Genomic DNA, 21,416 nt, shown 5'->3' on the forward strand with positions numbered 1-21,416 from the left:
TCCGGGACCCCCGCCATGGCCCCCGCTCCGGACCCCGCTCTGGCCCCCGCCGCCGCCTTCTCGCCCGACGAGGTCCAGCGGCGCCTGGCGGCCGGCGCCTGCTGGGTCCGCCGCGGCGCCCGCCTCTACGACCTCACCGACTTCGTGCGGCACCACCCCGGGGGCGAGCAGCTGCTGAGGGCGCGGGCCGGCCAGGACATCACCGCCGACCTGGACGGACCGCCGCACCGCCACTCGGACAACGCACGCCGCTGGCTGGAGCAGTACTACGTGGGCGAGATGCGCGGAGAGCCGCAGGTACCGGCCGGGGCGAGGGCAGACCCCACCCCCTTCCCACCGCCACGCCGAGCCCCCCGCCCTCCCCGCCCCTCTCCAGGCCCCGCTCCTCCAGCTGCCACCTGGGCCTCCTTCCCACCTCCTTTCTGGAATTCTCACCTCCCCAGGTGCCCCCTCCTTCCAACTTGGTCCATCTGCAGCCACTCACGCCCCTCGGATAACTCGGATTCCTCATTCTGGCCCCAGGTTCCCCCACACAGCTGTCTTTCCTTCCTCCTTCCTCTCCCCTTTTGCAACCGGTTACCAAGCCGCACCTGTCCTTCCCTCCCCGGCCCTCCCCATCCTATCCCACACCTGCTTCCAGGAGACACGGACGGCAGGGCTCTGCTCAGCCAGGGTGGACTTCCTGGGGCCCAGGCTGCGGTGGCCAGGGTGGGTGGAGGGATTGTGGGGCCTCAACTCCATTCTCCAGCCTCTCCAGCCTCTTTCGATGTCTTGTCCTACCAGTGAACTGAAATGCCTAAGCCGCTTTTGCTCAAGGAAGGGGGTGGGGGGTGGAGAAAAAAAAGAGAGGAGCACTTTGAACCCAGGTTGTGCAGCAAACCCCACACTGGTGTGTGTGGTTCAGGTTTCTTGGAGCATTTACTTCAATAGGTCCTGTGGCAGGTTTTGTCGTGTCCTTTTAAGATGTGCAAACTGAGGCTCGGAGAGGCTGTGTACATGTTTAAGGCCGAATAACCAGTGAAAAGTCTAGTATTTCTGCCTCTGGAATCGGGAGACAGGATTCTAGGCAGGTTCAGTCCTGAGGCAATCTGACTCCTTCCCCAGCATCTGTAGGCTGGTAAAGCAACCATTGTTCAGTGATGCTTCCTCTTGTTCTCAAAGTGTTTTGAGATCTGTAGATGAAAGATCTTGCAGGGGCCGGGAGTTTGGCCTAGTGGTAAGAGTGCCTGCCTAACACACACAAAGACCCGGGTTCAATTCCTTGGTTCCACATATACATAGAAAAACCCAGAAATGGTGCTGTGGCTCAAATGGTAAAGCTCTAGCCTTGAGAAAGCCCAAGGACAGTGCTCAGGTTCTGAATTCAAGCCCAGGACTGGCCCAAAAAAAAAAAAAAAAAAAAAAAAAAAGATGTTGCCATTCCTAGGTTGCCTCTAACAGGTCACCTTGCCTAATTCTCCATCCTTAATTGAGAGGCTTATCTAGGGTTTTTTTGTTTGTTTTGTTTTTTTGTGAGTTAACCTCACATGGAAAGGCAAATATGGTTCCTGCCTTGGAATAGATAAACTAGTGGGAGGGGGGATGGAATTATTCCTAATTACTATTTAATTACATAGTGCTAACAGTATAGATGGTGGGGAAGGAGTTTGAGAAGAGCTTTCTTAAGAAAGTAACACATTGAGAAATAATTAATGGAGATGACTTAGCCATCACCAGAAAAAAAAAAAAAAAAGAAACAGTCTGGGTGAAGGATCTAAAGAGAAAGAGCTTGACCCAGTAAGAACAGAAATAAAATCCAAATGACCAGAGGTTAGTAGACACGGAGAGGGAAGTCAGCAGTCAGCTGGGACCCCAGCATGTATGGCCCCAGAGTCTGTGGTGAGGATCTGAGGCTTGACTGACTCAAGGAATGAGAGGCAGCCCGGAAACGAAAGCAGGGTATGGCATGATCAGATTTGCATTTTTGTAAGAATATTATGGCTGAAGCGCCGAGGAGTAGAGGGAGCCTACATGGATGTGAGGAGACCAGGAAAGAGGCGACTGTACTGCTTGACTGTGGTGGATAGAAAAAACATAGGTATGCACAGAGCCCAATTTGAACTTGGAAATTGATATTTGGTGTTCAAGCAAGAAGTTTAGCCATAGATACAAGAGGTTGACTGAGGCTGGAATCAGAGGTCTAGAGACAGGCAGGCCTGCTGTAGACGGGAGCCATAGGGAGTGGCCTCTCCTTTCAGTGCCATTCACAGTATCATTCCTGTCTGCTGCCCAATCACCCCACCTCCCAGCTCTGCCTGTCACTGGCCTAGGGTTTGCCCTGGAAGGACTCAAGGGAGACAAGGTCAACGTTGATTCCCTACCTCTGCATTCACCAGGAATCCTGATATCTGGGCCCCAACTTGAGAAGGGGAGAAAAACTCAAAATGAAAAAGTGCACCTGTAATGCCATAGCCCAAACTTGACTAAAGGGCCCCAGCCGTTCCACAGTCCAGTTACCTGTCTGTCAGCATCCTTCAAGGCTGATCTAGAAACGAGATAGGTTCTCTTTAAACTGGGGGAGAGAGGTAGTCTGAAGAAAAATCTGGGGCATGGACTAATTTTCGCAGAAAAGCCTGGGGGTAGGGGGTCATTTATGCTTGTCTCTCGAGTTAAACTCTTCTAGGACCCACATTGCCTTCTCCACCTCGTTTGGCTCCCACAGGACCAGGAGTACCCACACCTGTAGGGGTGAGAACCCCCCATTCTTGTAGTATGAGGAGCAAGAGGGGACATGCCATGAACTGGCTTTGTTGTTAGGTCTCTTCTCACTGGTGCCCCTGTCCCCCTGACGGGTCCTTAGTCTTTAAATAGGAACATCCTGTCTCTTCTTCCTGAGGGAAGGCCAACCATATTTATTTCCCCTGTCCCCCACTTTGCCACACCCCCTGTATGTACACACTCACACACACATTCACACTCACACGAAGGCACACATACAAAACGAGTCAAACTTGTTTGAGCTAACGTACTGTGGGGCAGGTGAAGTGGGACATGTTCTGCTGTAGCCATGGCTTTGAACTTGGAGAAAGTAGCTGCCCATCCTTGAGCAAGTGAAATCGCCATGACGAGCAGGGAAGCCTGACGCCTGTCCGGCATCATCTTTGGCCCTCGGGAGCCACTCCTCCCCAAAGCAGTGCGAGGCATGTTCTCGCTGTGTACATGAAGGTGATTAATAAATTGCAACAAGCAAATAAAAAAATAAATAGTTTAAGAGAGGACTTTGGGTCTAGACTTCCTTCCAAGGCTATAAATACTGTTTCTCAGACTTTGATCCATGAGTCATTGTCACAGTTCTTTCCCAATTGACCCAGCGCTTCAACAGTTTTACATTTAGTATTTATCTTTACATTGACTCACTTTTTTATTTCACCATTTACTCATGATAAGAACAGTCGAATCACAGGCTATAGACACACTTCAAAAATAAATATAATACTATTAAAACAAGAATTCGCCTCCTGATATTCTCTAATATCATCCTATGCACTGCTAATTAAGGATATATCACACATTGGGAGACATGTGGAATGAGGTGGCTGCTTTTGTGTAGGTTTTTGTGATTATTACTTTATTTTTTTGCCAGTCCTGGGACTTGAATTCAGGGTCCGAGCACTATCCTTGGGCTTTCCCAAACTCCCAGCCCCATAATTTTTTTTTTATTTTTGTGGGTCATGGGGCTTGAACTCTGGGCCTAGATGTTCTTCCTGAGCTCTTCAGCTCAAGACTACCACCCTCCCCCTTGAGCTACAGCCCCACTTCCCAGTTTCTAGTGATTGATTGGAGGTAAGAGTCTCACATTCTTTAGTGCCCAGACTGGCTTTAAACCACAATCCTCAGATCTCAGCCTCCTGAGATTACAGGTGTGATCCACTCCGCTCAGCCTATTTTTAATTTTTTAAATGTTATTTTTAATGTTGTTTTGCTTTGTTTTTGTCAGTCATGGGCCTGGGTGCTGTCCCTGAGCTATTTTGCTCTAGGCTGGCACTCTACCCCTTGGAGCCACGGCACCACTTCCAGCTTTTGGGGGTTCACGGTGATAACAGTTTCACCGACTTTCCTACCTGAGCTGGCTTTAAACTGCAATCCTCAGATCTCAGCCTCCTGAGTAGCTAGGATTAGACATGAGCCACCAACCAGTGCCTGGCTGCGGATAATTTGGGGAGATGAGCAAAAGAGATAAAACTGTATGTGGAAAACATGTGGATGTACTTCTTTTCGGTGAGAGAATGACAGTTTTCATCATAGTCCAACCAAAGTCCTTCTTCAACTCCAAGCCTTCCGCCAAGAAGATACTGTTTCAGAGTGGCTTTCACTCTCACCTCATTGCATACATAGACCTGGAGAAATCCTATCCAGAGACTCGCTGGGAACAGCCCTCCACTCCCCAGTCAATGCCCTTGGGTATCCTAATGTATGAGGACCTACAGGGTGCCTCTCCACTTCTGCCAGGCTTCAGGATGTGGCCTCTCATGGTATCGGGGCTTGAGGCATTGAACTGGAATGGCCCCTAGGGATAAGATCTAAGTACTGAAAATCTAGCCCAGGGAATGGGAATCTCCAGCATGGTTCAAAGTGGAAGCCTGAACTGAGACCTCCGATAAAAGTGTAAGGAACTTCTGGGCACAGTGGTTCAGGCCTGTAATCCCTAGCTACTCAGGAGGCTGAGATCTGGTTCAAAGCCAGCCTGGGCACAAAAGGACCTGAGACTCTTACCTCTAACCTCTAGAAAATGGGAAGTGGGGCTGTGGCTCAAGGGTAGGGCGATAGCCTTCAGCTGAAGAGCTCAGGGACAGCACCCAGGCCCAGGGGTAGGGCTGCAGCCTTGAGCTGAAGATCTCAGGACAGTGCCTAGGCCAGAGTTCAAGCCCCAAGACCTCCCCCCCCACCAAAAAAAAGTGTAGGGAACTTGCCAGATGACCCCACTCACATTGAATGGAGGTGAGAAATGACTTTGTGGAATGGATTCACTGAGATCTAGAAGGGGGCTTCTTGGCAGAACCTGTTGGCCAATCAGCAATCGCCATCCTTGGCTGCCTGCTCTAGTGCCAGGCTAGTGTTACCTGGAGGATGAACCCTGGGTCAAACAGTAGCACATTTAGAGAGTAGGTCCCTGTGGTTTCCACCCTGGATTGAACAGAGTTCTTCATCTTTTGAAGCAACAAGTGCCTTGTTTTCTCTGAAACATCACGCTAAGGAAACAGCCCTTGCTAAGGTCACCAGTGCCTTCCTCACTTTCCTAAATCTGATGGTCAGTTCTCACCTTCACCTTATCTTACCTGGCCCAGCAGCAATGTGAAGGCTGACCACTACCCCTTCCTGACTGGGCAGGCACTGCGGTTTGAACTCATGGCCTCATACTTGTTATGTGGATGCTCTACCATTTGAGCCACACCTCCCAAGCCTTGATTTTTGCTGGTATTTGAAATAAGATGAACCCCATGGCCAGGTATTGATGACTCACACCTGTAATCCTAGCTGTTCAGAGGGCTGAGCATATCAGGGGTTAGGAGCTAGTCCGGGAACACAAACCAATAAGACTCTTACCTCCAATAAACCAACAAAAAGTCAGAAGTAGAGCTGTGGTTCAAGTAGTAGAGCACTAGTCTTGATTGTAAAAACTAAGTGACAGTGTCCGAGTCCTGAGTTTAAGCCCCAGTACTGGCACCAAACACACAAAACAAAAACAAATGCTAATAGCATGGAGTGGGGCGTACACTTGTAAACCCTGCCTTGGGAAGCAAGGCAGGAAGATCACAAATTCAAGGCCATCCTGGGTTATACGTAGCAAGATCCTGGATTTAAAAACCACAGCAGCAACAACAGCAGACAATTGACAGACTACATTGTTATTATGTCTGTGACCAGTCCTCTGTGTCTCAATGTCATGCATTTGCATGGCACAGGTAGCCTGGTTTTTCAGTCCTATTTTTGCCTGTCCTGGGGGTTGAACTCAGACCCGGGGCACTGTCCTTGGGCTTTCTCAAAGCTAGTGCTCTACCAGTGTAACCAAAGCACCACTTCCGGCTTTTTCTGTGTAGGTGGTACCAAGGAATGGAATTCAAAGCTTCATGTGTATGCCATGCAAGCATTCTACCAGTAGGCCTTGCTCCCTGCCCTCTAGTGTATTTTCTTTTTTTTTTTTTTTCTGTTTTGGTATTGGGGCTTGAACTCAGGGACTATATGCTGTCACTTAGTGCGCTCGCGCTCTCTCTCTCTCTCTCTCTCTCTCTCTCTCTCTCTCTCTCTCTCTCTCTCCCTCCCTCCCTCCCTCCCTCCCTCCCTCCCCCCCCCCCACACTCATCACTCACTTTCTTGGCTGGGTACTCTACTACTTGAGCCATAGCTCTACTACTGCCTTTTCAGTAGTTAATTGGAGATGAGAATCTCACAGACTTTCCTGCATTGGCTGGCTTTGAACCATGATCCTCAGATCTCAGCCTTCTGATTTTTTTTCAAGCAAAATGTTCTCTAAAGCTTATGTTCTCAAAGCAGTGATTTTTTAATGTCCTCTAAAGATGGGTAGATGGCTTCACCTACCACTCTCCCTACCAGCTCTGGAAAAAAGAACTTAGTCATAATTTAAGAGAAAAACCAGGAAATAAAAACCTTGGTGAACTGAAAAATATGGATCATCTCAGAGTCAGGATACTAAATTGTGAAGCATTTCCTCAGCACATACTTACCGAAATCCTTTAGTTTCCTGCCTTGATCATCTATAGTGAAATATTGAAATAGCAGTACCAGATAAGTAAATCTGATGGGATTTGGCTTTACTTTGAAGTTCAGGGCATACAAGTTTGTCTTAAGGGAAATTCCATTAGCACAAGTGATCACGTAGCATGAGCCAGACAGTCATCAACAAACTTGGTTGATGATTACCTACACAAATTAGCCCTACTTTCTCTTCTGAAAGGAAAAACAGAACTCTTTCTTTTCTTGTGTGCACAGGACCTGTGTGCTGCAGGTCACTAAGGATTCCCAGAGGAACTGTGATCTATCCCGAGGAGATTCCTGGGAATGTCTTGTTTTTGTTTGTCTATTCCCAATGATAAAAGCCATCATTTATTCATAAAAGTCAAACGCCTCCATTTTTGATATTCTTTTTTCTTCCTTTCTTCCTTTTTTTTCTTTCTTTCTTTCAAAAGTGCCTGGCCCAGGGGGAAGCTCAGACTCATGATCCTCCCTCCTCATCTCAGTGTACTGGGATTACAGAGTGTGTAGACTTCAGTTTCGGGTGGACACTTTGAGACTCTGTCTGGAGTGAGTAGGGGCCTCTGCCCTAGAGAGAATAAATGCAGGGTTTCTAATTCCAAATCACTCCCCATCACAGACACGGTCAGACTGGCCTGGTCCCTTGGATGCTTGCCTTGGTCCCTCTTAATGCTTTGGAGCTCGAAGAGTAAGAACTTAAGGTGGCTTGCACACAGACTTTTTTTTTTTAAATCAGCTGTTACTTGAAACTAATCAGAGACCTCAACTTCTAGGATAAAAGTGAATCAATCTTTGTTAATTCATTAATCTATTCATGCATTCATTTCGGCAGTACTGAAGTTTAGACTCAGGGCCTCACATTTGCTAGACAAACTATCCCTTGAGTCACAACTCAAGCCCAATATTTTGCTAATTATGTTTTATGATGGAGTCTCAAAGACTTCTCCAAGCATTATAGAGAGAACACTGTGGCTCATGGCCTGGGCAAAGGAGGGGAGCTGGGGAAGGAGGTATGTGAGAAGAGACTGATGAAGATAAAGAGACACAAAGATGAAGAGATTGATAAAGATAAGGAGACTCAAGGGTGATAGTGATGATCTTTGAGGAACCAAAGATTACATACCCTGTTTGTATAGCAAATATATATATATATACACATATGTATGTATATATGTGATATATATATATCAGCTGGCACCTGTGGCTCATGCCTGTAATCCTAGCTACTCAGGAGGCTGAAATCTGAGAATCATGGTTCAAAATCAGCTTAGGCAGAAAAGTTCCCATGAGACTCTTCAATTAACCACTCAAAAACCAGAAGTGAATCTGCGCCTCCAAGTGGTAGAACACTAGCCTTGAGCAAAAGTGCTCAGGGACAGCATCTAGGCTCTGAGTTACAGCTCCATTACTGACTGACATATACACAAAAAATTTCCCTTTGAATTTCCATCTGAATTCTGAAAGTAGCAGATCTAGGAAGACATTGTAGCTCCACGGAGAAATCCTAGAATGTGGCTCTCCAGGTTCTCAGAATTTCCATGCATATCCATTAGGGAAAAACGTGAAACCAGTGGGAAAATTTGAATTGTTTTTGGAGCTGGGAGGGTGAGATACAATTTAGGGTGTTCCTTCTCTACTTCCCAGATCACAGCTTCCTGAGATAATATGTGGGAAGTGTGGACTGTGGGATGTGGGGAACATTCCAGAGAGGGTCAGATATACCTTTTCCGTGTCATGTGACTTGCTCTCAGGGCATGCCCAGTCACTGATTAACCAGCAGATCCAATAGCTGACCTCCTAGAGGTCAAAGTGTGAGGCCTGGCTTCTGAAGTCCTGGGTACTTACGAGGGTCCTTGGGGCTTCTGTGCCCTGAAGTCTGTAATTTTTTTTTCTATGTATGTGGTACTGAGGAATTGAACCCAGGTCTTCGTGCATGCTAGGCAAACACTCTACCACTAGACTAAACTCCCAGCCCCAAGTCTGTAATTTTTACTATCTTAGTTGAACCAGGCTGGTGAAATACTTTTTTTCTTTTTTTTTTTAGTGGTCAATGGACCCTGTGGGACATCTTGAATCTGTGGAGGACCTGAAATAACATTAACTCCTATTCTCCTTCCCAAATGTTCTCAGGTGTTTCCATATTCTGCCAGTGAGGTTGATCTGCCAGTGAGTTAGTGGTATCTGGTGAAGCGGAGGTAGGCGCCGTCCCTGGGCTTCTTTTGCTCAAGGCTAGTGCTCTACCACATAAGCCACAGCACTACATCTGGCTGCTTCTGTACTGAGGAATTGAACCCAGGGCTTCATTCATGTCAGGCAAGCACTCTACCACTAAGCCACATTCCCAGCCCAGTGTAGGAGTTCTTCTATTAAATGTGCGGGGTGGGGCGGGGCGGGGCGGGGTGGGGCGGGGGGCATCTCTTTAGGTGAGGGACACAGCTTTGGAGCTAACTCCTGAGTTGTGCTTGTGTCTCTGAAGGGCTGTTGGGGGGAGAGGGGGTCAAGTGGTTTTCTAAGCCTTCATTTCCTTCCTTTTTGCTGTGGTGTTACAGTGAATGTCTTCCCCAAGGCTCTTGCAGACCAGGAGGGAGGAAACAGGGACACATGCCGGGGGGGGGGGGTCAGCTTTTTCCCCCCTCACCCATCAGCAGGAAGGGATCATTCAGATCATTGCTTGTGGTCACGAAGGATCAGGCCAGCATGTGGCAGATCTGAGCAGTGCTGAAGCTGTACTTATCTCTGGAATGTCAGGCTGGCACAGGTGACCCTCCCAAGGGGAATGGAGAGAAATCTCAAAGTCCCTTCTGTCTGGATTGCCCTTGTTTGTATGTTTCCGGTGAGACCCCTGGAATACATGCGGGAGCCACACTGGATAATATCAGGCAGGTTGAGGAGCCCAGCCTACAGCAGGAGAGAAGGGAGTGCATACCTCTTGCTCCTCCACTATGCATAAGCCCACAACCAAAAGATAACTCCCTGCACCTCGGATAGAGCTGGAGCTGATTCCAGCCACTCTACCCGGAAGTGCATTTCCACAGTCAAACCAGAGGCTTCAATATCTGACATTCCTCAAGGTGGTGGCTGGTCTGACCTGGGAAGAGGTCATTGGTTCTTAATATAGCTCACATACCATATGCATAGACATTTAGGGTGTACAGATTTATTTCCCTAATGAAAATTAGTGGTGTCTGACCACTGGTCCTACCTTTTAAAAATAGTTTCTTTGGGGGCCGGGAGTTTAGTCTAGTGGTAGAATGCTTGCCTAGCATGCACGAAGACCTGGGTTCAATTCCTCGGTATCATATACATAGAAAAAAGCCAGTGCTGAGGCTCAGGTGGTAGAGCTCTATCCTTGAGAAAGTCCAAGGACAGTGTTCATGCCCTGAGCTCAAGCCCAGGACTGACAAAGAAAAAAATAATAAAATAAAGTACCTTCTTTAAAAAAAAAAAAAAAAAAAAAAAAAAAACGTTTAAAAAAAAGAAGTTTCTTTGTACTAGGATAAAAGGATAATCCACAGTAGATGTCAGGGGCATGGAGCTAGGTCATAGGACACCCTTCCAGTCCAGAGGCAGGAGAAGATAGGGACATGGCCTATTGGTCAAAGGGCCAAGGAGAAGCGTGAATTTGAGTGTAGAACCAGGTGACCCATGGTGACAGCAGTTTTCAGTGAGCTACCTAGCAGTTCCTTCCTATGAAGCCAATATCCATGGCTTTCAGAACTCTTCTGGAAATAATCTGTTGAAAGGATGAGAAAGGAACTTGATTCTGGGCTGTCTTCCTTAAGTCCATCATGTGCCAGATATTCTGGCATTCATTGATATGAATTAATATCCCTCTCACCCTAGGCTCTCAGTAAATACTCTCCACCATTTCTTGTGCAACTCACAGAAATTGTCTATATGTGCCCACACAGTCTTATCTCTTTAGTTCCCACATTCGAGAGCACCTGAGACACACCAGATGCTTTATTCACCTAAAGACACTTTCGTAACTTTATTTTTGTGCCAGTATCGGAGCCTCAACTCAGGGCCTCAAATTACACACACGCGCACACACTCTCTCTCTCTCTCTCTCTCTCTCTCTCTCTCTCTCTCTCTCTCTCTCTCTCTCTCTCTCTCTCTTCCTATGAAATAGTTTAATCACACACATATTTTTTTCTTGTGAAATAGTTTGTTTTACTGCTTCAGGATTTTTTAATGTAAGGAGCAAAATAAGGATTGTTTTAGATTTATTTTCTCAAACAATTAAGTGGTTGTCTCAGTGGATTTGTAGAAAAATATTTTCTGACTGTTGTTTTTTAAAGAAAAAGTCTCTTTAATCACAAAGCAGTAATTTATATTTGGACTCTATTCTGTACCAGTATAACCACAGAGCTGTGGGGGGGAGAGAGCTTGCTTAGTGGATGCAAGACCCCACAAAGCAAACCATCCTACACTGATACAGTCATGGTGGTACATACCTGTAATCTCAGCATTCAGGAGGCTGAGATAGGATGATTGTGCTTCTGGGCCAGTGTGGGATACATAGCAAGACCTGCCACAGACACATATGCACAGATAAAAATTTTTCCTCGTTACTGGAGTTTAAACCCAGGACCTCTACCACTGAAGCCCTGTCCCTATCTCATTCAAGTTATTAGGTTTTGGTCATTCCATTCCCCTCACCCCCTGCTGCCACTTTTCTCCATTCTAACCAAGATTTTGCTCCACTCTAGAAGGCCAAGAGCAGGATCAGAGCATGGAGCCCTTGGACTTTGTCTTTGACCTTGGGAGAGTTGGATCTGCCTTTCAGAGGCTAGGACTGCCAAGTTGGCCCCGGACGCTGAAGTCAGATAGCTACAAGAAAGAACCCATTTCCGGGAGACTCAGGCAAATGGCAGACACCAAGTCTCTGGTGGGGGTGCAGGGTTCCAGGTAGTGACTGTTCAGGTGGGCATGAATGACAGTAGCCCCAGTGCAGGAAATCTGTAAATCTCTAGCTTCTTCTTCCTCTGGACAGAAGAACTGGCAACATCGTTAAGGCCCACCTTTTTCTTGTTCATTCTGTCAGAATTGCATGGGGAAGCTTATTAAGAGTAGCTGTCTGAGGGCTGGGAGTTTGGCCTAGTGATAGAGTGTTTGCCTAGCATGCACGAAGACCCAGGTTTGATTCCTCCGTACCACATACATAGAAAAGCTGGAAATGGTGCTGTGGCTCATGTGGTAGAGCACTAGACTTGAGGAAGCCCAAGGACAGTGCTCCCGCCCTGAGATAAAGCCTACGTCTGGCAAAAAAAAAAAAAAAGAGTAGATTTCTGGCTGAGCACCTGTGGCTGAGTTCAAACCACAGGACCAGCACTTCTTCCTGTTTAAAAAAAAAAAGTAGATTTGGGGGCAACTTGAGGGGATACAGCTGGAATTGATGGGAGAGCTTGATTCTGGTAAGTTACTCAGTTACTCAGAGGGCATTGACTGTGACTGTGATGTCATCTGGCTCCTTCCATGTCTCCCCCACAGGACAGTGTGAGTTGCTTGGAGGTCTGTGAGAATTATAAAGCAGGGCATACGCACTGTACTAAAACAAGGCATTCTGAGTCCCAGCAGCTCCAGCTTCTGCTAAGACGTGGGTAGGTGTCTGCTATGTCCCAATCAAGATCACCCACCCCCCAGAGGAACTAGAGAATAGGGTCTTTTGGTCTCTCATTTGTCCTGTTTCTGAGGACAGGGCCTGTGTGGTCCATTCTGACCTGCTGGTCACACCCTTTCTGTACCTGGACAGATACAACACCAGACCTGAGACGTTCCTCCTTGTCAGGTAAGACCAGGCTAGCTAGGCCCCCAGGCGATCCCCAAAGCTCTTCCGGCCACCTTTCCCCTCCATATTGTTTCCTGTAGGTGAGCATGAACCAGCACGTGTGTCTCTTTTATGCCAGAAGCTGTGCTTTACTGGGTTCTGCCCTCATGGGGAGGAGACAGGCACAATTACATGCTGTGGCAAGTGCTCCAATAGAATATAAACATTCTGTCTGTGCTTTGTATCACAGAATAATACAGCTGATCCTATCCCTTGGCTCAAGAGACTGGAAAAAAAGTAAACACCAGAGCTTCAGGTGGAGGAGGTGGTCAGGGAAAGCATCTCTAAGGCACTGATATTTGATGAGTAAAAAGCAAATGTCAGCTGGGCACCAGTGGCTCACACATGTAATCCTAGCTACGCTGGAGACTGAGATCTGAGGATCATGGTTCAAAGCCACCCAAGACAGCAGAGTGCATGAGACTCTTGTTTCCAATTAACCGCCAAAAGAAAAAGAGTAGAGCTTGGTTCACGTGGTAGAATGCTAGCCTTGAGGAAGAAAAGCTCAAGGACATTGCCCAGTCCTTGCGTTCAAGCAGCAGGACCCCCAGGAAGGAGGGGTGGCTATAATAGATGAATCATTCCCATTTGCAGGAACAGCAAATGCAAAGGCCCTGGGATATGATCAAAAGGAGGGAATACTAGAGTTGCTGCAGTACAATAAATGAGGGAACGTGGGAGTGGAGATATGAAGTGAAGGGGTTTGTGGAATTTAGCTTTTATATTGAGAATAGTAGGCAGTCACTAGACGGTTTTAAGCGAATGGCTGAAGAAACTAATCTGTCTATACTTTTGTAGATAGTTCTAGCTGCCCTGAAGAGGTCAAGGGTGGAATCAGGAAGGAAGAATCCATTCCTGTTATCCAAGTAACCCTGGGGTGGTGTACCCTGGCCGGGATGGTCACGAAGATACAGAGAACTTGACAGGGACTGTCAAGTTGCACTTGCACTGAAGAAAAACGAGGAGCTGGGGATGATGCCAACCTGACCTGAGCAAATGGATGGCTTGATTAATACTGGATAAAGACACATACTTGGGATAGATCAATTAAGTTGTGTAGGAGTCACATTGGTTTGCGATCCCAGGGGAATATCCCAGGTGACATCGGAAATAGTAGTTGGATAGAAAACCCCAGAACTTCCCGTCCATGATGGTGGCTACTAGGTCAACCTAATTAAGATAGATCTAGAAGCTCACTTTCTCAGTCATGCTAGCCACATGTCCAGTGTTCAGAGGACAGGTGTGGCTAGCGGCTGCTTTCTTTGACAGGTGGATTAGAAGGTTTTCCTAAGTCCAGGTTTTGTTGGGAAGCTCTGGCCTTGAGCTCACGTCCTCCCTAGAATGCACAAACGGCTCCTTCTGGAATGTGTATGCAGCAATGTACTAGCTAACTGACCCACTCAGGACATCCTGCCTCAGGGGTGGCATTCAAGGAAGCCATCCCCTGGAGCCAAAGTGACAAGTGTAAAAACACGCCAGCATAAAATGTGCAGTAATGGCTGTGACTTCCCATCAGTTCACGTTGAGTTCCCTGTGCAGATTCTTCAGTGGACCAGGAAGTTATGGGGTTAAATGAGAGAGGGCAAATGGATGACATCTTCAGCGCAACAGACCTGTGTTCTAGAATTTACCATGCCACCTGAGACAGGTAAACCAAGCTTGCCAAGCATAAAAGGGAAAAGATTTCAGGGCTAGCCAGTGGGAGGAAACTGTTCGAATCCATCAAAAGACATAGTTAAGAGAGAAGCAGGTGGTTTTGAGGTTGTTCCTGTTGTGTGGGGAAAGGTTGGCTGTGTTTTTCTTTTTTCTTTTTAGTAGAACAGTTCAGTGACTACTATTATTCCTTATAACTGTTTATCATTGTATAAGCAATGACAAGAATAACAGTTCTTTATCTGAAATGATTAGACTGTTAAAGACAAATTTAGAAATATTATTGGAGGATGGTGTTATAGAAGCCTTTTTACTGAATACTGTAATTCAGTCATTTGCTTCTTCTTTTAAAAAATAGCAGTGTTCAGCAAAAAGTGAGATGTGGACTAAAAAAAGCCAAGCAAGAGTACAAGGTTTTGTCTGGGTTCAAGCCCCAGTACCAGCAGGACGCACATACACATGCATGCACATGTGGTATTTACAAGTACTATCCTAGCTACTAAAGAGGTAAAGATCTGGAGATCAGGGTTCAAAGTCTTCTCCGTCATAAAAGCATGTGAGACTCTATCTCATTCAATAGCTGTATAAGGTGGTGCACTCCTGTCACCCTTAGCGACATGGGAAACACAGTTGGGAGGGTTTCAGCCCAGCCTGATCCCTGCCAACGCAACAGCCTCCCTTGAAAATAACTAAAGCAAAAAGGAGGTTGAGGGGTTGGAAGTCTGACCTAGTGGTAGAGTGCTTGCCTAGCATACACAAAGCCCTGGGTTCAATTCCTCGGTACCACATGCACAGAAAAAGCCAGAAATGGTGCCATAGCTCAAGTGGTAGAGCTCTAGCCTTGAGAAAGCTCAATGACAGTACTCAGGCCCTGAGTTCAAGCCCCAGGACTGGCAAGAAAAAGGGGGGCTCAAGTCATAGAGTGCCTGCCTAGCAAGTACAAGGCACAGATCCCCAAGAACACAATAAGTAGATAGATAGATAGATAGATAGATAGATAGATAGATAGATAGATAGATAGCGCTGAAAATCCTTGCAGCTTGGGGTACTGCAGCTAGATCTGAAATATTTTTTATTTTGAAAATTGGCCAGAAAGGCAGTGATACATTTTAGATGGCTTTGGTGTACTTTGCCTGGGGTGGAAGCAAGGTAACATGTTCAAAGGTACCTGTGGTGCTTGGAGGTCAGATTCATGAGAGATTACAGTCTGGGTGTGTTTTCGCCAAGTCTGCCAAGAATATGCTTTGAGGAACTCAGCCTTTGCATGGCCCTGAAGTTGCTCATTGAAGTTGAAGGCCAGTTCTTTCCCATCCTACTAGGTAGGATTTTGCAAGGATGAAGCCAGAAGGTGAGCCTCAGGCCTGGTTTGCACTCACCAAATCCAGGTTTCCATTTACCCCCATCATGCTCCAAGCAAGGAGAGTTCCCCCAGTCAGGTCCCCCCAAATGCATTTATTGGAAGTATCCAGTGTCCCCTTCAGTCTATGCATCCCTGGCAGTATGGCCCTTAATCCATAGCTGGAGGGCAGAGCAGAGGACTGGAGCGGGTGCCGGTGGTACAAGATGAGATGTGGTACAAGAGTTCATTCAACAGTGTGAAAACTTGGGGCTAGGATATGGCTTAGTGGTAGAGTGCTTGCCTAGCATGCATGAGGCCCTGGCTTTGATGCCTCAGTACCACATAAACAACAAGAAGAAGAAATTTTGCCTGAGTACCCTGGAGAGCTTTCAAGCCATTGTCCTGCTGTTCTGATTGGGCTCCTGTTTTTGGTGATCAGTTTGTGAATAATAGCACCAAAAAGGAAGCTCATTTGATGAGAAGGAGCTGTGCTAGGTCTAGGTGAGCCTGGGTCCTGGGTGGCTGGGATGGTCTTCCAGGGATGGTCAATCTTTTGTCCCTATCTCCTGAGCAGGAGCCATTGGTTTTGGTAGGCTTTTCTGTCTCGAAGGGACAATGCCCACATAGCAAATGGCCTTGCAGTGAGAGTGGAAAGGGTCGTGGCTGAGCTTCCTTAGGGATTCTGTGGCTTGTTACTTGCCACGTGTGTTTCTCTAGGCCACAAAAGAGTGGCTAGAGCTTAGCTTTTACACGTTCTGGTTTCTGATTTGGACCCAGCAAGACAGAGAGCAGCTTATTCGAAGCAGAAGCAAGATCTGCAGCTTTCATGGCAGCTTAGTTCTCTTTTCCCAAAATGACCAGCTCCAAGGAGACTTCTCAGAAAGCCATGGGGGCGGGGGTGGGGGTAGGGATGTCAACACAGAAGGCTTCCCAGCAGAGAGAGCTCGTGGTACAGTTTTGGCTCCAGACTATCCTGGCACTGTCCTCTTCTCCTCAGGCCTGTCCCTCCTCCCTCCCACCCTGGGCTATGGGTTATCAGGTATGCAGACACCTGGAGCCCCCATCGCCTCTGTGTCTGCAGTGGGTAGGGGCAGCTGGATACAAGGGCCCAGGGCAACATCTCATTTCAGAGAAAGGGTTTTCAGACACAACTCGAACTGTAGGATAAAAGGCCATCTGTCCATCCCGCGGTGCCCAGCCCCAGCCTTCTCAAACAACATTCCTTTATGTGGCTCCCCCACTCCCTGCAGCCCCCGCCCGCCATACACTGCCTCCTTTCAGGCCGCCTCTATGCTGGACTTGTTTGTGTGGGGGGCAGAGTGCAGGCTTTGCGTTGTTCTTCACTGTGCTCTCCTCCTGTGCACCCTCCCAACATACCCTCTCTTGAGAGAACAGGGCCGGAGGAGGGCTGGGGTCTGAGGCCAAGACTCTGGCCAGGACTTGGGAGATGTCCTTAGCAGTCTTTTGAGAGGAGAGGCAGGAATGCATGCAGAATCTTCTTGGAAAGCACTGGAAGTGAGCTCTTGTTGCCCTCCCAAAGATTGATTGTTCTAGAGATATTTGTTTGTTTGTTTATTGTTGGTCATAGGGATTGAGCTCGGGTCCTAAATGCTGTCCCTGAGCTCTTTTGCACAAGCCCAGCACTTTATCACTTTAAGCCACAGCTCTGTTTTGGTTTTGGAGTAAGAGTCTCACTGGGACTTTTCTGCTCAGGCTGCCTTTGAACTGCAATCCTCTCAGCATCCTGAGTAGCTAGGATTACAGGTGTGAGCCACTGGCACCTGGCTTGAGATTTTTTTTGGCGGGGGGGGGGGTGAGGGATGGGGGGAGTGGGGACTAGTCTTGGGGCTTGAACTGAGGGCTTGGACTCTGTCCTTGAGCTTTCTCAAGGTTAGCACTCTACCACTTAAACCAGATCACTATTTCTGGCTTTTTCTGTGTATGTAGTACTGAGGAATTGAACCCAGGGCTTTATGGATGCTAGGCAAGCACCCTACCACTAGGCAACACTCCCGGTTTCTTGAGATTTGTGTGTGTGTGTGTGTGTGTGTGTGTGTGTGTGTGTGTCAGTTGTGGGACTTGGACGCTGGGCCTGGGTGCTGTCCTGAGCTCTTCAGCTCAAGACTACGGCCCTATCCCTTGAGCTACAGCACCACTTCCAGTTTTCTGGTGATTAGTTGGAGATGAGTCTCCCAGACTTTTTATAGTGTCTGGGCTGGCTTTGAACTGTGATCCTCAGATCTCAGCCTCCTGAGTAGGATTACAGGCGCGAGCCACTGTGCCCAGCTGAGATTTTTTTTTTAATGGTGAAAAACATATACATTAGAATTAGCCAGCTGGGCTCAGTTTAAATGTTGCCAATTGTGTGGGCAATAGCCAAAGCATAGTAAGGAACCAGTGGCACAAACGGTGGCTCCTCTTCATCAGTCCTGATCAGGTCTTGACCTTGGCCACATCAGTGTCTTAGAGGTGCTTCCCAGTCTGTTGGATCTTGACAATAAACACAAGTATGGTGTTTTCTATCTTCTTCCGAGATGACTCAGGGGTCAGGAGAACTTGGTGATGGCAGAGTAGCCAAACTTGTCTCTACTCAAGGCACTCTTTTTTTTTTTTTTTTGTCACTTATGGGACTTGAACTCTAGGCCTGGGTATTGTCCCTGAGCTCTTCAGCTCAAGGCTACCACCCTACCCCTTGAGCCACAGTGCCACTTCTTCAAGGTACTCTTCCAAGACTATTTGGGCTGAATCTGGAGCCTCAGAGTCCGTGTGAGTGTCTTCTTTTTATGACTGCAGATGCCTTTCAGCACTGCCTTCTCAGCCTTCAAAGCCTTGCCTTCTGCTTTAGGTGGGGCATCAAGGCTATCTTGATTGTAAAGGCATTCTAGAGATCATGCACAGGTGACCAGATTCCCTTTGTGTTTAAGTTTCTCCTGTCTCTATAAGTTCCCTGTCAATGTAAGCAAGGTTTGTGACACACACACACACACGCGCACACACTATTACCCAGCGCTGTCTGCCTCCCACATCCAGCAGTTGTTAGTGGTGAAAACTGCCTTGACTTCTCAAATCCTAAGGAAGGAGAACAGGCCACCTCTGGGCTAGGCAGGGATGTCCTTGAATGCTTTCCTCAAGAGTTGCCTGTGGGAGCAACCACTGTGGGCCCAGCTGAAAGGCTGTGCTGACCTGGGAAACCCTGTTTGTCAGTTCTGGTGTGGAATGAGAAGCAGACGCTGATTCCCTAGTCCCTAATATCTGCATGGTTCACGAGGTTCGGATCTCAGCTTCCTAAGTAGCTCCGATTACAGATGTGAGCCACTAGCCCCTCGCTGGCCTCAGATTCTTTCCAAGGGCTATTGTAGTGAACTACAAGTAGGTGTTTTAAACCACAGGATCTATCATCTTGGCCTTCTGGTGGCTAGGGTATGGACACTGTGTCTCCTGTGAGGACATTAGGAAGACTGCTTCAGGCCTCTCCCCCTGGTTTTTGGTGCTCTCCAGCAGACTTTGGTCCTGGGCTTGTAGAGGTCGCATCCTTGTCTGTGTTTGGGTCTTCATCGGTGTCTACCCCGGGTGTGTGACTGTCCACTTCCCCCTTTCTAAGGACATCAGTTACACTGGATTGGCGTGTGCCCCAATAACCTCATCTTAAGTACATCTGCAATGTTGGACTTACAAATAAGGTGAAATTCTGAGGTGCTAGGGACGAGTATTTGTCCACATGCACCGGGGTGGGGTGCACTACACGGGGAATTGAGACCTTAGGGGTGCCATGCTTAGTACGTGGCCTGGGCCTTCTTCTCCTCACAGATACGCCTGCCTCCCAGACACAAGGGGAAGATGGCCACCAAGACCCTACTACTCCTCTGCTTCTTTCTGAGGCTCATCTTTGCCGTCTAGAAGGGAGGAGGAAGCCAGGGCTGCCCTTTGTTGCATTTGGCTGGAGTTCTTCAGGTACCGGCCCACCTAGGACCCTAGGACCCCATTATCTGTAGGCCTGCCCCGCACTTTGAGTGCAGCTCAGACTCATTGTTTCTGGCCCCACCTTCTAAATACAGCGCACCCACACAGAGTAGGAGGCTGCAGATCCTCCCAAGGTTCACAATGGCCACACCAACAACTTTGAATAGTCAGGCATGCTGGCTCAACCTACAGAATTTGCTTGTTTTATTTATTTAATTAAATTTGTTGCCATTCCTGAGGCTGTAACCCAGGGCCTGAGCAATGTCATTGGGCTTTCTCAAGGCAAGAGCTCTACCACATGAGCCATAGCACCACTTCCAGCTTTTTCTATGTATGTGGTACCAAGGACTCGAACCTGGGTCTTTGTTCATGCTAGGCAAGCACTCTACCACTAGGCCAAATTCCTGGCTAAGCATTTGCTTGTTTTAAATGCATGTTCAAGGTCAGGAGGGTCATGGAACATTTGCCTAGCATGAACAAGGCCCTGGGTTCCATCCCCAAGACAGCAAGAACAATCTCTCCCACACACAAAAAAGCATCATATGTGAAAAGCTAAAGATTTCATGTAAAAATCTAGTTTTCTGCTGACCAGTGATGGCTCATACCTGTAATCCTAGCTACTCACGAGACTGAAATCTGAGGATCATGGTTCAAAGCTAGCCCAGGAAGGAAAGAAAGTTCATGATACTCTTATCTCCAATAAAACTACTCAGAAAGAGCTGGAAGCAGTGCTGTGGCTCAAGTGGTAGAGTACTAGTTGAGAAAATGAATCTTAAGGACAATACCCAGGCCCTAAGTTAAAGCCCCGCGACCGGCACAAAGAAATAAAAATCTAAACTGGGCGCCGATGGTTCACGCCTGTAATCCTAGCTACTCTAGAGGCTGAGATCTGAGGATCACAGCTCAAAGCCAGCCTGGGCACTAAAGTCTGAGACTCTTATTTCCAACTAACCACCAGTAAACTGGAAGTGGTGCTGTGGCTCAAGGGATAGGACGGTAGCTTTGAGCTGAGGTATAGCACCCAGGACCAGAGTTCAAATCCCATGACCGACAAAAAAAAAAAAAGAAAAATCTACATTTCCATTTTCTATGACCTGGACCTGATGAGTCAAGGTTGTTCCCTCTCTGCCAAGTATGGCCCCACGGTTCAGCTATAGTCTGCTCCATTCCCTTTCTTCTTCCTGATCTCAGGACCCTGAGAGAGTGGCCACTGAGGCTGCATTCTTTCTTTGTGACAAGGCCTCTAGAAAAATGGACTCTACGGTGTGTCTTGAGATTTTCTTCTTAGTGTCTCATATTTCTAGTAGAATCCAAATGAGTATCTGTCTTGTGTGGTGGACATGAAGATTATTCCTACATACCTGACATGGGGACAAGCCAAGTCTGTGTTATGAGCCACATCCTGCTCACCCACTCAGCACAGAGCGGGAAGCCAGTTCTCTTTCCTGAAAGAAGTGACTTCTTATTCCAGGAGAAAGACCTGGAGAGGCTGGGGCTGCTGGCTCACACCTGTAACCCTAGCTCCTATCCAAGAGGTTGAGATCTGAGGACATGGTTCACAGGGAAGTCTGTGCGATGCTTACCTCCAGAAAACCAGAATGGTAGAGCATTATTAGCCTTGAGCAGAAAAGCTAAAATACCTGGAGAGGAGACACTGCACCCCTTTACTGAGAACTAGAGGACAACCTTGGCTTTGTCCCTGGCCTGGGACTATCAGGAAACCTTCAAGGAACACTGGCTGGGTATTGAAGTCTTTGTGGAACACCTGGCAGAGAAGGGAACCCCAGGAAAAGTGCCAGAGATCTGAGCAGATCAGTTAGCATAGGACAAGAGTAAATACCTCCAAACCAGCCAGAAATTGGCATATGCTACCAAGAGCAGTAA

The 21,416-nt window shown here is 47.6% G+C and overlaps 1 protein-coding gene across 1 annotated transcript in view; it reads left to right on the forward strand.

Moving 5' to 3' along the window:
* Fa2h (fatty acid 2-hydroxylase) overlaps window positions 1-21,416 on the forward strand; it is a 42,515-nt gene continuing 21,099 nt past the window's right edge. Inside the window, exon 1 of the mRNA XM_090357316.1 lies at window positions 1-297. Within this exon, the coding sequence (XP_090213442.1) occupies window positions 16-297 (282 nt within the window). The 5' untranslated portion in view covers window positions 1-15. The remainder of the gene's footprint in view (window positions 298-21,416) is intronic.

The sequence above is a fragment of the Megascapheus bottae genome, chromosome 24 (genome assembly GCF_031878675.1).
Source record: "Megascapheus bottae isolate mThoBot1 chromosome 24, mThoBot2.hap1, whole genome shotgun sequence".
Classification (NCBI taxonomy): Eukaryota; Metazoa; Chordata; class Mammalia; order Rodentia; family Geomyidae; genus Megascapheus; species Megascapheus bottae.